The 14257-nt window shown below is 48.0% G+C and overlaps 2 protein-coding genes across 4 annotated transcripts in view; one reads left to right on the top strand and one right to left on the bottom strand.

The window, feature by feature from the left end:
* Window positions 1–3248: 3248 nt before the first annotated feature.
* DUSP12 (dual specificity phosphatase 12) lies at window positions 3249–11679 on the top strand. The gene is made up of 6 exons (XM_030471989.1): window positions 3249–8002; window positions 8092–8205; window positions 8292–8410; window positions 9365–9461; window positions 10166–10352; window positions 10937–11679. The coding sequence occupies exons 1-6, from the start codon at window positions 7731–7733 to the stop codon at window positions 11096–11098; spliced, it is 951 nt and encodes a 316-aa protein (XP_030327849.1). The 5' UTR covers window positions 3249–7730; the 3' UTR covers window positions 11099–11679.
* The window catches only part of ATP6V1A (ATPase H+ transporting V1 subunit A), a 31064-nt gene continuing 28468 nt past the window's right edge, over window positions 11662–14257 (bottom strand). For all 3 annotated transcript variants that reach the window (XM_030471973.1, XM_030471975.1, XM_030471974.1), the window contains exon 15: window positions 11662–13921. In XM_030471973.1, the coding sequence (XP_030327833.1) occupies window positions 13829–13921 (93 nt within the window). In that variant the 3' untranslated portion in view covers window positions 11662–13828. The remainder of the gene's footprint in view (window positions 13922–14257) is intronic.

A 14257-nucleotide genomic window follows, 5' to 3' on the forward strand; every position in this document is an offset into this window, starting at 1 on the left:
AAGTAATAGAGTAAACACTGTCTCTATGAGGGAATGAATCCATCCAGTCAGGTGGATTCCCAATCCATCAAATAATGCTCCTACCCAATTTTGACTTATTTCTTCTTTTTCCTTTTCAGCTTCCTTTTCAATTTTCCCTAATTGAGCAATGTCATATTCTATATCTGCAGTTATGTTTGGTATATGTACACAGCAGTGATCGATTCTATCTTTGAGATATCCACAAACACCATGTTCCTTTAACAGCAATGTGTCTAATGCCATTCTGTTGTGCAGAGTCATTTTGGTTGTTGCCTGTAATTGCAAATTTAGATCCCTAAAGCCTTTTTAGTCACCTTGGCCAATCTCTCAGTTTGTCCAATTAAATTATAAATCATTTCCCTATTGCGATATGCAGCTATTTGAGCAAAAAGGGATTCAAGTGCCCATCTTACTTTCACTCCAGTCTCAGGCTCTTGCCAAGTGTCATCTATATTGTCAATGTCATCATCAATACTTCTTTTGGTTCGAATCTGCAAAGTTTATAGTTTGCCCCTGAACGGGGAACGCTTCCAAACTGGACACAAAGTGGGGAGTCCTAAGGTAATTTCCTGCACTGGCCCTGTTATTGGAAGGTGGGTGGTCCAGGTACCATCACTGAGTGCCCAAACAAGATGTCCCATGCTATGTATCATCAAATATCTGCAGTTTATTCCATCAGCCGGGGCTTGTATCATTTTTTATTATCTCCTTTTCCTGACACTTAACTGTCTCGTTTCCTTCTGGGAATGGTATTGTTATTATTCCCCACTCAATTGGTTCTCCAGCTGCTTTTGGTATTGGGAGGCATGCCGTTATTCTACTCGTATTTTGCATTTTTGCGAAATCCTTGATTAATCCTATCATTAGGTTTTCCTCCGGATCACGTTGGGGTACTTGAATTATCTGGGGTGATTCGGTCGGTTTTATAGCTCGTCTGACTCTAGTTTTAGTAATGTATATTATCTTCTCACCGTAGTCTGCACTATTGTTTGTCTTGACCAGACAACGATATTTTCCCCGCATTTGTTCAGTCAGATTGGCTATCCTTAATTTAGTCTCTCCTTCAGTAAGATTTCGTGAACAGAACCTGTTCATTACTTTACTTCTAGATTGCCAATTTTCCTGCAACTCCTGCTCATGCCCTACTAATCCTTTGTCCTTGCTGTCAAAAATTATCTCAGGTGCTTCAAAATTTTCCGATTCCTTTTCCCAGATAACCCTTATTAGTTCTCCTCCCATTGGCATGGTAAACCTGCAAGACAGAGTGGCATTTTGTCCAACAACATACGTCACCACCTCCCTTTTCTTCTAAGGAACCAACAATTATTATAGGTAAGACTGACCAAATCACAATTAAAGTGCTATACATATAACACGACATCTTATCTGCATTTCAGCCTCAGTTTCGTAGGTCCTAAGGCTTCTGATTCGACAATGTTTCGGGACTTTCTTCACTCTAGTGTAGTGAATCCAGGAGTCAATTCCTTCCACTTTTACAGCGGTGAAGGTAGTTAGCAGCACCAGGTACGGTCCATTCCACCGTTCCTTAAGTGGTTCCTCGCTCCAATCACGAACGTAGACCTGGTCTCCTGGCTCGATCTCGTGTACTGGAGTCTCCAACGAGAGCGGTCGGTTCCAGATCAGGGCACTACGCAACCGGATCAAAGTTCTACTGAGAGATAACACGTAATTATGTACATCCTGAGTTCCTTTGATATGTACATGTGGGTTTGGCTGGGGAGCCTCATATGGCTTTCCAAACAGGATCTCATATGGGCTTACCGTCATCCCACTTCTAGGTTTAATTCTGATCCTTAAAAGGGCTATTGGTAATGCCTGTGGCCATTTTATTTTAGCCTCCTGGCATATTTTGCTTATCTGTCTTTTAATTGTTTGATTCATCTTTTCTACCTGTCCACTGGACTGTGGCCTCCATGGGGTATGAAGATTCCAGGATATTCCTAACAGTTTACTGACTTCCTGAACTATAGTTGCTGTAAAATGCGGTCCTCTATCTGATGATATACCCAACGGGACTCCGAATCTAGGGATGATCTCTTTCAACAACCATTTCACTGTTTCCTTAGCCTGACTGGTGCGACAGGGAGAGGCTTCTGGCCATCCAGAAAAAGTGTCAACCCCTACTAACAAGTATCGGTATCCCTGTGTCTTGGGTAATTCCACAAAATCAATTTGCCAATAGTCACCCGGCTCCGTACCTACTCTGATATGTCCCATTTCTACTTTCCTCTTGACTACTGGATTATTTTTCAAACAAATTTCACATTTAGATCCTATGGATTTTGCCATTGTTAACATCTGTGTAGAGATCATTCCTCGTTTTAAATATGTTACCAATGCCTCTGCCCCCCAATGACATTTTTGATGTTCAGTTTGTAAAACTGTCCGCATGATGGCAGGTGGTACCACCACTTGTCCAGTAGTGGTTACGTACCATCCTTCTGAGTTCAATCGAGCCTTTACTAATTCAGCCAATTTAACATCTTCTTCTGAATATCTTGGTTTTTGGTTCATACAATTCTGTAATGGGCTTACCTTCGTTGGTACCAGGGCCATAACAGTCTGTACCTGTCGTGCAATTCATCTAGCCATCCGATCCACAAATGTATTTCCTTCGGCTATCTTAGAATTTCCTCCTTGATGTGCTTTACAGTGCATGATAGCCACCTGTTCTGGTAATTGCACAGCAGTTATTAAATTCAGAATTTCCTCTTGGTATTTTATATTTGTCCCTTGTGAGGACAGGAGCCCTCGTTCCTTCCATAGAGCTCCATGTATATGGACCATACCGAATGCATATTTCGAATCGGTCCATATATTTACCCGCTTTCCTTTGCTCAGTTCTAAAGCTCTGATGAGAGCTATTATCTCTGCCCGTTGTGCTGAAGTCCCTGGGGGCAGAGCTTTTGCTTCTATTAGGGCGTTTTGTGTGGTTACTGCATACCCAGCATAACGGCCCCCACCTTCCACAAAACTGTTTCCATCAGTAAAAAGTTCCTGATCAGGTTGCTCAAGTGGGGTATCCTTCAAATCGGCCCTCGTCGCATATGTATATTCAATCGTCTCCACACAATCGTGTTCTAATATGCCGTCCTCTGTATTTGTACCTAGAAAAGCTGCTGGGTTCAACAAGTTAGTTGTCTTTAGAGTCACATCATCTTGTTCAGTTAATACCGCCTGGTATTTCATCATCCGAGTTGGGGATAGCCAGTACCCCCCTTTTTGTTCTAAACCAGTCATTACCATGTGTGGCACATATACATCAATATGTTTTCCTAAGGTCAATTTCCTTGCTTCTTGTATTAATGTCACTGTTGCTGCTACTGCTCGTAGGCACGATGGCCATCCAGCACTTACCGGATCCAGCTGTTTGGAGAAGTATCCCACTGGTCGCTTCCAGCTACCCAGTCTCTGCGTCAGGACTCCCAATGCCAATCTTTGTCTCTCGTGCACAAACAGCTGGAAGTCCTTGGTTAAATCTGGTAATCCCAGGGCGGGTGCTTTTATTAACGCTTCTTTTAGCTTTTTAAAAGCTTCCTTTTGGGACCCTCCCCAAACGAAGGTCTGAGATTTCTGTGCCTCATATAAAGGTTTAGCTATCAGTCCATAGTCCGATATCCATAACCTGCACCAACCCGCCATTCCAGGGAATGTTCTCAGTTCATGTAAATTCCGAGGCTCTGGAATAGCACAAATCGCCTTTATACGATCAATTCCCAACCTCTGTTGTCCCTGGGAGATTTCACAGCCCAAATACATTACAGTAGTGCAGGCAATCTGGGCTTTCTCCCTCGAAACCTTATACCCATTTAGTCCCAATTGATTCAGGATCTCTATTGTTACTCGTATGCACAGTGATTTTTGTTCAGTTGCAATGAATATATCATCTACATATTGCAATAAGAGATATTGTGTTCTTGGTACCTGAATTTTCCCTTGAGTTACCCAGAGTTCCAATTCTTTCGCCAGCTGATTTCCAAAAAGCGTCGGGCTATTCTTGAATCCTTGTGGAAGTCTCGTCCAGGTTAACTGAGTCTTACGTCCATTGTGTGGGTTTTCCCATTCAAAGGCAAAGAGTTTCCTACTACTTTTGTCAAGGGGAATGCAGAAGAAAGCATCTTTCAAATCGATTACTGTAAACCATTTATATTTCTCCTTTACAGATGTCAACAATGTATATGGATTAGCCACTACCGGATAGATATCCTTTGTTATTTCATTTATTGCCCTTAAGTCCTGTACTAACCTGTATTCACCATTCGGTTTCTTTACTGGAAAAATTGGTGTATTATATTCTGATTCACATTCTTCTAAAATTCCAAATTTAAAAAATTTCTCAATCGTTTTCACTGTCCCATATCGTGCCTCCAATTTTATGGGATATTGTTTTATCCGTACCTGTCTTGCTCCTTCTTTCAATTTCACTACTACCGGCTGAGCCATCTTTGATTTTCCCGGAATTTCTGTTTCCCAAACTGTGGGAATCACTGCTTCCTCTACTTCTCTAGGTATTCGGCCTTTGGACTGTCCTTTAACACTAGTATCTGTCCGGATTGTGATTCCGGTACCTGCATAATCAATTCTCCATTTTCAAAAATAATTTTAGCGTTTAATTTTGATAATAAATCTCATCCCAACAGGGAAACGGGACAGTCCGGCATGTATAGAAACTCATGTATCAATTCCTTTCCCCCAAACCGTAATTCCAGGGGTCGCATGAATGGCCGCACTTCCTCTCTCCCTGTGGCCCCTATTACGGTGGTAGTCTTATCCCCTATTTTCCCATACAGGTCATTTAACACAGAATAAGTTGCACCAGTATCGACTAAAAATTGTACCTCCTCTTCCCCCAGCCTTATTTTCACTAGTGGTTCACCCTTTTCCGATTCTAGTCAGCTCTGACTCCCATATTCTTCCAGAACCATGGCTTTTGCCACCTCGGATTCCCCGAAGGAGTATCCAGATTGCGGATTCTGTCTCAGTCTCTGAGGGCATTCATTTTTCCAATGCCCCTCCTGTTTACAATAGGCACATTGATTAATGCCTAATATGCCTGATCCTGACCCTGGATTATTAAGTGTTCCAAATCCTCTTCCTCGCCCACGCATTATTCCTCTACCTCTACCCCTATTACCAGGGGTACCTTGTCCTTTGCCTTGTATATCTCGCTGTCGGGTCCGATGTGAAACTGCGGTGACGGGACATTCCCGTTCTTTTCTACATTCACATCCTTTATCTACTTCTAGATTCTCGTCATCACTGTCATCCCTTACTTTCCTGCTTCTTAAAGCAGGTGGGGTTGACGGGGCTGGTGGGGCTATCAACAAATCAGAATCATCATCATCTTTCTGAAATGTTGAACTTGCCCACGTCGGCGCTGCTCACCCTGCCGCTGCCGCTCTTTTGTCCTTGGCGGCGGGGCTCGCCGCGCCTGCGGAGGTGGGAGGCGACGTCAGTTGCCGCAGCGGGCGCCGCGGACACGTCACGTGGCCCAGGCGCGCGGGTCGGGGGGCGCGCGCGGACAAAGGTGGGACCCGCGGCGGGGTGGGGGGGAGGGAGTGGTGTGTGTGGGACGGGACACGGGACGTGAGCGCTGCCGCTGCCACGGCCCGCTCCGACCGCCGCGGACACGGCGGAGCTACGGGCACCGCCGCGCCCTCCCGACACCCCCCCCCCCCCGATAGCGGGGCGCAGACTGATGCAACACCGGCGGGCGATTGTCACACCGCCGGACGGCGCTTCCCGCGCCGCGGCCGCCTCTGTGTTTACCTCCCCTCTTCCCCACCGGCGACACCGGGCATCCCCGGCGCTTTCAATGGGAAAATGCAAACCAGTCGCGGGACTTCATCGCGCCGCAGCCGCTCGGGGTTTTTCCATCCCGGCGGCGTGTCCCTGGGCGCACCCGCCACCGCGTGTCCCGGCGGAGCACGGCGGGACTGGGCGGCAAGGTGGGAGGCTTCCGCCGGTAAAGGCTGCGCCCTGAAAGTCGCCCCGTTCCTCCTGCCGCGCCGTACCTTCTCCACAAGGTCCGGAAAGCAAAACATTATTCACAGCCATGCATCCCATACATTTCTTCTCACCCACACAGCCTTTACATTGTTCATTCGATTTTGCACTAACAACCATTATTCCACACGCCTTTCTCCATTCATCATTGTCTCTTAACATAAAGAACAGTTCCACATATGGGACCTCGTCCCATTTTCCTTCCCGTTTGCAAAATAACATTAATTGCATAATCGTATCATAATCTAAAGTTCCATTCTCCAGCCAACGGACTTGATCCTCTAATGCATATTGCGTCCACCACACATTACAGTAATCAATCAATTTCCCTTTTTGCATCTCTTGTCCAAACCGTCCCTCCTTCCAATGACTCAAAATACACCCTAACGGCGATGACTTTGGTATCGGTGGCATTCTGAGCTTATTTAAATACAGACAGACAAACTAAATTACAAAATATAAAAATATACCGAATAATTTACCAGACCAGACCACTGTTGCCTGAACCTGCAGGGCTTTATACCGAATAATTTACCAGACCAGACCACTGTTGCCGAACCTGCAGGGCTTTTGCCACTGTCTGACGGACGGCGCCTAGGCTTTCCTTGGAGCTCCATAGCCCAACCACGCACGGCTTTCGCCGTGTCTAACAGGCAGGCTTTTACCAGACCAGGAAATGGTACCAATACCAAATAATAAAGCACCGTCTCTTACCAATGCCGTTGGTCCGTCGAGAGCACCGGAGGTCGGTCGCGGTCGATGGCTCCCCGAGAATCACTCGGTGCCAGCTGGAGCTGGATCGATGCGCGAGCCGCCTCAGCAATGCTCGCGAGGTCCCATCTGGGTCGCCAAAACTGTTAGCCGAGAGAAGAACACATAACCACTCTAAGGAGGTTATATGTGGTGCTTTATTCCGAGGCCCCGGGAACCAGGGGTACGCACCCAAATCTGGTTCCAAAGACCATCACAACGTGTTCACAATTTATGCTGTAAAGTATTACATATGCATCACCTTTCCCAATATGCTGATACATATTCATGACCTATCCCCGCTTCGTATTATAATGAGTACAAAAGTCATTTCCATATGTTCTGCCCTTGCGCAGTGCCTCCTGGTGGTCGCGGGCAGGGGTCTCAAGATGAAGTAAGTAGTCTTCCTCAGATGAAGTAAGACGTCTTCCTTGCTGTGTACTTTTCACCTTTCGAGTCCTGGATAGGTTCCAACGATGGTGCTTGCACCAGCATTCTCCTTATCTCTCTCTGACTGGTACTGGTATGCATCTTCGTTTCTTATCTTAAAAGTTCTGCTTTGAAGTAATCTGAGGAGTACTGTTTCGCTTGGATAGTCTCATATATCTATGTCCACATCCTAGTTACCAAACTTCTCTGGCTTAGCAACAGGCTTAACGGAACACAAATCAAGCAAATCACAAGTCTAAATACTCTATATATCTAACACCCTGACATGGCTCCGGCTGCCTCACGCCTGTGAGGTTCCTCCGATGGTTCCGTCGGGTCCATCTCCGCCGCAATCCCCACAGGCCTGGGGGGCGGCACACGGGTGACTCCCCCTCGCCCGCCCCATACCGCCACCAGCGGCTCCCGCCTGCCCCCTGCCGGCAACGCGGGCCCCGCCTCGGCGCCCTCAGCAGCCGCCATGCGCGGCGGCCTGCCCCGCCGCCATGGCGTGCCCGGTCGGTGGGATGGTGCCGGTGTTACCGGGGCTCTACCTGGGCGGCGCGGAATCGTGCTCGTCCCCGGAGTCGCTGGCGGCGGCGGGGGTGGTGGCGGTGCTGACGGTGGACGCGGAGGAGCCACCGGCCGTGCCGGGGGTACGGGCCATGCACGTACGGGCGCGGGACGAGCCGCACGCCGACCTGCTGAGCCGCCTGGATGACTGCGCTGCCTTCATCGGCGCCGCAAGGGCGGGCGGCGGCGCCGCCCTCGTCCGCTGGTGAGCTCCGGGGCGGGGGGGGGACCGATCGCTTCCTCCCCCCCCCCCGTGCGGCGCTGCTCACAGCGTGCCCTGTCCCGTCCTTGCAGCCAGGCCGGGGTGAGCCGCAGCGTGGCCGTGGTGACCGCCTACCTCATGAAGACGCAGGGACTCGGCTGGGAGGAGGCCTACGCCGCCGTCAGGGCCGCCAAACCCGACGCCGAGTGGGTTCCGGGTCCCCGCTCCCCGCCCCGCCGCTCCCCGCCCGCCCGGTGCCCCCTCAGCCCCTTCTCCTTTCGCCCCGCCGCAGGGTGAACCCGGGTTTCCAGGCGCAGCTGAAGCTCTACGAGGCCATGGGCTGCGCCGTGGACAGCAGCAGCGCCCTCTACAAGCGGTACCGGCTGCAGGTGCTCACGGAGAGATACCCCGGTGAGTGGCGGGGCCGGGGAGCGCCTCGGCGGGCATCGGGCTTGGGCTCTGCGGGGTGCGTGTAGAGGGGCTTCGGGCAGTGTCCCAAGGAGGGTGGTCCCTCTGGGCCAGGTCTGTCCCGAAGGGAACACAGAAGGCCGTGTCAGAGCTGGTTGACTTGGAGTGTTGCGGTCAAAGCAATTGAGTTGGCTAAGCAAACATTTACAATGTACTGGCCCTAAAGAATTCCAGCTTATCAATGGGGAAAAAAGGTGTCTCTGAGAGATGCCCGAGAAATGAGGTCCGTAAGGAACTGCTCTCTTTAGCAAAATGCAGAAATGGTAAAGGTCGATTTGATCTGTTTCCTGATTTTTATATACCTGGCTAAGCAAAGTGAACATCCTCTAAAAAGAAGTCAACAACAAAAAAATTGGCAAATGCAAAACTGAGACAGAGTTGAAATCAAGATATGAAGTAAACTGTTATACTTTGGTTTGCCAGAGGGTGACTGCAGTAGAAATGTGTGCATATGTGTAATTTTAGAATAAAATCATAATCCATAGCTTTTTTGCAGGATCTCAGTGTTGCATATTCAGCATGACAGTGCTGTCTCCCCTTGTGTATCATTCTCCTTAGCAGTTCCCATTCGTAAGCTGGCTTGTGTGCACTAAAAGATTGGCAGAACTAAGTCCTTCTCTGCCTTTGCTTTCTGTGTAAGAACATAAAGCAAAATGCAACTATTTCACCCTTGTTAAGGCTGAAGTCTAGATCCTGGTTCCTTGCGTTAAGTGAATCCCAGTCTTAGGTGTGGCAGGGTGAGGCTCTTTCATTTTTAGCTTATCTGTTGGTGTGTGGACAAATGAATGTGATGAAGGTGGCTTCTGGATGCTGGGGCAGAGGCGCAGTGCTGTCCTGTCCCACATGCAGCACGGCTGCGTCCATGTGATTCACAACTTGGTACTGACACCTCTGCAGAACTTCAGGACTTGCCTCGAGAGGTCTTTGCTGTTGATCCAACCAGTATATGTCAGACTCCAAACACAGAGGTTCTCTACAGGTGCAGGAAATGCAGGTACTGAACCCTCCCTATTTTTCCATAAGATGTAATTTTGTAATGGACTCCAGAGAAAAATAGCCTGTGTAAATCACTGTCATTGTCAGGACAGGGATGAGCTCTTGCCCGAGTTTCCATGCCATGTGTGCCCCCAAAATCAGACAAATAAAATCTTACAAAAAACAGAATTTCTTGTTCCTTGGGGTTGTGTGGCACTTGTGCAGCCTGACCTGCTGCCTCCTATGGACCAGCATAATCCCACTCGGCTCTGAGCAGCTTGCTCTGAGACCATAACTTCTAGTTTGCTTTTGATAGTCGGCTTCTCCAGAAGAAAATTCTGGTAAATGTGTAGGCTTACTGCATTTAACTACCTAACTTGCTTTAAGTGAAACTGAATATTCCTGCTGTTTCCTAGGTGTAGGTTTCTTCAAATATATGAACATAGATTTAAAGGTTTTTGTAGGCAGAATTGTTCGAAAACAGGTCTAGATAAAAGCATACAACAGTGGGGCAGAGCCCAGAACTACACCAATCACTAGATGTGTCAAGACACAACCCTGAAAGAATCAGTGCCTTCTAGACCAAATGAAAACAACCCCAAACCATAGTTTGTAATCCCGTTTGTTTACTGTCAGGAGGTCCACTTCTATCTTTCCTGTTGTCTGTAGTTTCCCCAGTAAAAACCCAATTAGTGCTTTTTCCCCTCTCTGTCGTGGCGGCAGGCGTGCTCTGTTCCGTAGTTCCAGCATCCTCTCCCACACGGAAGGAAGCGGCCCGACAGCCTTTGCCCACAAGAGGATGACGGACTCTGCTCAGCTTTGTGGTGACAGCCGTGAGAAGTGTACCTCTTACTTCACCGAGCCTGTGCAGTGGATGGAGCCGGCGTTGCTTGGAGTAATGGAAGGACAGGTGATGGGCAGCATGTGCTTTAGTCTTGGATTTTATTCTTTCTTAGAGGCAGAACAAACTGTTTCTGTTCCCTGATGCAAAAGCTCCCACACCAGGACCTACGTCTACCAGCCCTTCTGGCATGAATGTTCCAGCTTGTGAACAGATTCTTAAATATCCTTTTACAAGGAAAGGAGCTGGTGATAGTAATGGACTGAGACCACTATCCAGCGTGTTGGACAGGGTTTATCTGCTGTTTGGTTTTAGTGTGAGAAAAGTTTGTGGGACTTAAAGCTGTTGAGGTCTTGGGCTGACTGAGGCTTTCTGGAGACTGGCAGAACTGTCCTGGACCCACACCAGGTCCAAGCAGCTGCATTTCCACACCCTCCCTTCTGCCACCACAGTTGCCTGCTACACCCTAGGGCTAAACAGCTGTGCCAGGTTAGCTTTTTGGTCAGTTTTTCAGCCCATTTACCTTCTCTGAAGTGTTACAAGGAAAGGAGCTAGCTCGGCAGAGGTTGTCACAATGAATATGCCATAGAAGTGCACTGAAGTAGTTCTCCATCTGCATGTGCCTTCGACTGGGTTGTGCTTTTCTCTTGCAGCTGCTGTGTCCCAAATGCATGTCGAAGCTGGGCTCCTTCAGCTGGCGGGGGGAGCAGTGCTCCTGCGGCCGCTGGGTGACACCCGCCTTCCAGATCCACAAAAGCCGCGTGGATGAAGTGAGGACACTGCCGGTCGGGAACTTCCACACTGCCAAAACCTGAACTCCTCGCTTCTCTCGATGGATTTCTTACTGTCCATGGAGAACTGGCCAGGCTGCAGCTGCCAGGACTGAGCTTGTGACCTCCACCCCTTTGGGCGACAGTGGGATTACTTGCACATCTACTCTGTTCAGGCTTGCTGTATCTCTAATATATGTAAAACAGCAAAACATTTCCATCAAAGAGGTGTTACACAGTGGTCAAACAGGTACAACAATGCCTGAATATAATGTTTTCAGTATATTCCCACTTTGTGTGGTGCTGTTTACAGGTGGTTTCAGCTCCTTATTGAAAAGGAATGCTAACTTCTGGGCTGTGGCCAGCACTGATGCTGATCTTCCCCTCCAGAGGTTCCAATCACTTTGTCCAACATTCATATTTAGAGACTTCAGGAGGTATATTCCAGAGCAGAGAAAAACTTTAAGGCTCTGCCAGATTGATTTAAAGAAATCCCTAAAATGAAGTAGTAAGGTGTTAAGCAAGCTGTGAGCTGTCCTGAGGGTATGCTGTGTACACCACACGGGCACAGGGTTGGTTTGGTGTAAGAAAAGAGGAGAGATAAAACCTACTTTAAATCAATTTTATTTTCATTGACTTCAACGTATTTTTTTTTTTAATTTTCTTTTTTACACAATTTCCTGCAACATACATTATGAAATATACAAGATAAAGTAGGTGGTGGAGTTCTGCCCATCTTTTAGTTCCTCCCACAGCTGTAGAGGGAAGACCTGCAGGACACAGTGAACATCAGAATCTCAACACTGAAAACAGACACAAACCAAAAAAGACAAAAATATATATGAAACTGTTTGAACTGGTCACACTTCAGGGCCAGGTACAGCACAATAAATATTAGAACTGCATTATCTTAGACATCTTCTGTAAAGTTTATAACATCCTCTATTTAAAGAGATAAGAACATCTGGTTTCTAGCATGAAATGCTACATAGTACAGTGGTGAAGGGTACGAATGATGAGGAATCCAGCAAGGGCTTGGACAGTGACTACTCATTCACACATGCTCATTGGTAAAATAAGCAGCATACACCAGAAGTTCAGTGAGCTGTAAACTTAACCATTCGCTACCAGGATATCAGCTGGAGTAGCAGTTGCTTTTGGGAGAACCAAAAGTAGTTAATCCCTTTAACTTTCAGCCGGGCTCTCCCCTAACAAACAGCAAGTTGATACCATAATGGAAGTGGCAGCATTTGGTCCGTAGTGCAAGATCCTTTGCATCACTACTGTTCAGAGCTGGCAGCTGGTGGCAGTACCTCCGCACAGAATTCATGCTTGCACAGCCACGCCACCACCACGGTGTCACCGACCCCAGGTACTGTCTGATGACATAACAAAGCAGTAAATGTCAGCTGGAAGCCAGCTGGGTGCAGGCAAGCAGCACTGGATGCCACCCGACACAAGCAAGAGGCAGAGACTGGAGAGGGTGCTGGCATTTCTGTCTCTCTCCACAGCAGTGGGCTCCTGGAGTGCGACAGAAAGGCTGCCCTATGTTCATTCCTCACCTCTTCTTAGTTTTGCCAGTCAGCAAGCTCAAGAAGCAGCGGTTTCAGCTGCTTGACAAGAGTGCTTCCAGAGCACAAGGCCAGAGTCACTGGTTTCTCTTGCATTGCCATCAACACGGCAGGAGTAACTACATTTTGTACTTGCCAGACTTCCCCCTGTTCATCCCCCGCCCCCAGTTTAGCATCATACATTCCTCTTACACGAGAACCAGGGACCTTCTGTGCCACCGCCAAACCGGCCACGTGAGCACAGGTGGAGGAGGAAGGCTGGGCACACGCTTTCCCTTCCTTAGCACGACCTGGGCATTGCACTGGGAGGCAGAGCACCACCGAGGAAGGACTGCCTTCCTGGTCCACATGCATGGCATCTCTGAAACTTGCCATCCACATCCTGCAGTACATGGCAGCAGTCACAAGCTTCACTAACTAAAGCAGCTGAGTGTCATGAAATCTTATGGGGTGAGTGGGAGGCAAGAAGGTCAAATTCTGCTGGAAGCTGAGCACCTATGGCTTTGATTTTAGCTGATGCAGAGCCCAGCAGTCCTATCTGTATTAAGCAGGAAGATAAAACTATTTCTCCAGCGTACAGAAGTGCACTGGTCACTTGCACATGCTCATCTTCTAGTCAGTCCCTTCTTGGAGAGATCTAGAACTACCATGTTAAACACCGACTCAGCTGAGGGCTGCAGAAGGGACGGAGTAGTGAAGAATTTCTGGTTGTATCAATACATCAGCAGAACATGGTCAAAACCTCTTTGAGAATAGGGAGTTCTACGTCATGATAGCCACTTTGCAAAGCGTCAGATGTAAATGCCCTTACCCGTGCCAGCTCAGAACGTACCGCATGACTGCATTAAGATGTACACCTCCTCTGCCAGTACAGCTCAGCTGGATACATCCCAAGGTGAAAGACCGGTTACCAAGAGAGCTGGGAGACGCAAGGTGAAATTCTTCCCACCCTAGAAATGTACAACAGCATTTCCTCACTCAGCCAGGCCCATCCACACACCACTCACCATTTCAGACACACAAAGCAATGCCAAACACAAATCAAGAGGAATGTTTTGTAAGGACACTCTCTGAGTATGAACAGGGAAAACATAGGGCTATTTATCAACTCAAGTACTGTTGCATCATTCTTGTAAGGTAGGGAAGCAGAGGAGCTGAGATGAGGAATTGAGAGGACAAACTGGAGTGGTCACAGAGGTCAAGTCTAGTCTTCCAGACTGCGAAACGCATTCTGCATATCCTCAAACAGCTGAGCATAGTCCGCCTTGATTTTTGTTTCACCATCTTTGACAGGGTCCTGAAAGATAACACAGCAAGTGAACAGCTCCATGAGGAAAAGCCTTGCGTAGTTTAGACAACCCTGCTTTGCCAGTGCTGTCATTTCTTGCCCTTGGGATTAAGCCTTGCCAACTTCAGAGCAAGCATTCTAGCTCCCGTCTGTCTCACTGACAGCCATGAGGTTTAAATCTCATCCTCTTGCCATGTTCAGGGAGCAGGCAGGATGGATACTGGACAGAGATTTTCTTTCATGAGCAGTGGTTACTTTATTGAAAAGCAACTGATTTGGAGAGGATTCAGTAATACAGAGTTAATGCTGTGTGATTCAAGAGCTGCAGTGGTTAGTACCAGCTCC

Source organism: Strigops habroptila, chromosome 2 (assembly GCF_004027225.2).
Source record: "Strigops habroptila isolate Jane chromosome 2, bStrHab1.2.pri, whole genome shotgun sequence".
In the NCBI taxonomy this organism is placed as follows: domain Eukaryota; kingdom Metazoa; phylum Chordata; class Aves; order Psittaciformes; family Psittacidae; genus Strigops; species Strigops habroptila.

Coding starts and splice junctions, on each gene's coding strand:
- DUSP12 (XM_030471989.1), top strand. CDS start 7,731: ATGGCGTGCCCGGTCGGTGGGATGGTGCCGGTGTTACCGGGGCTCTAC. Junction 8,003..8,091: donor GGCGCCGCCCTCGTCCGCTG/GTGAGCTCCGGG, acceptor CCGTCCTTGCAG/CCAGGCCGGGGTGAGCCGCA. Junction 9,462..10,165: donor TACAGGTGCAGGAAATGCAG/GTACTGAACCCT, acceptor TCGTGGCGGCAG/GCGTGCTCTGTTCCGTAGTT.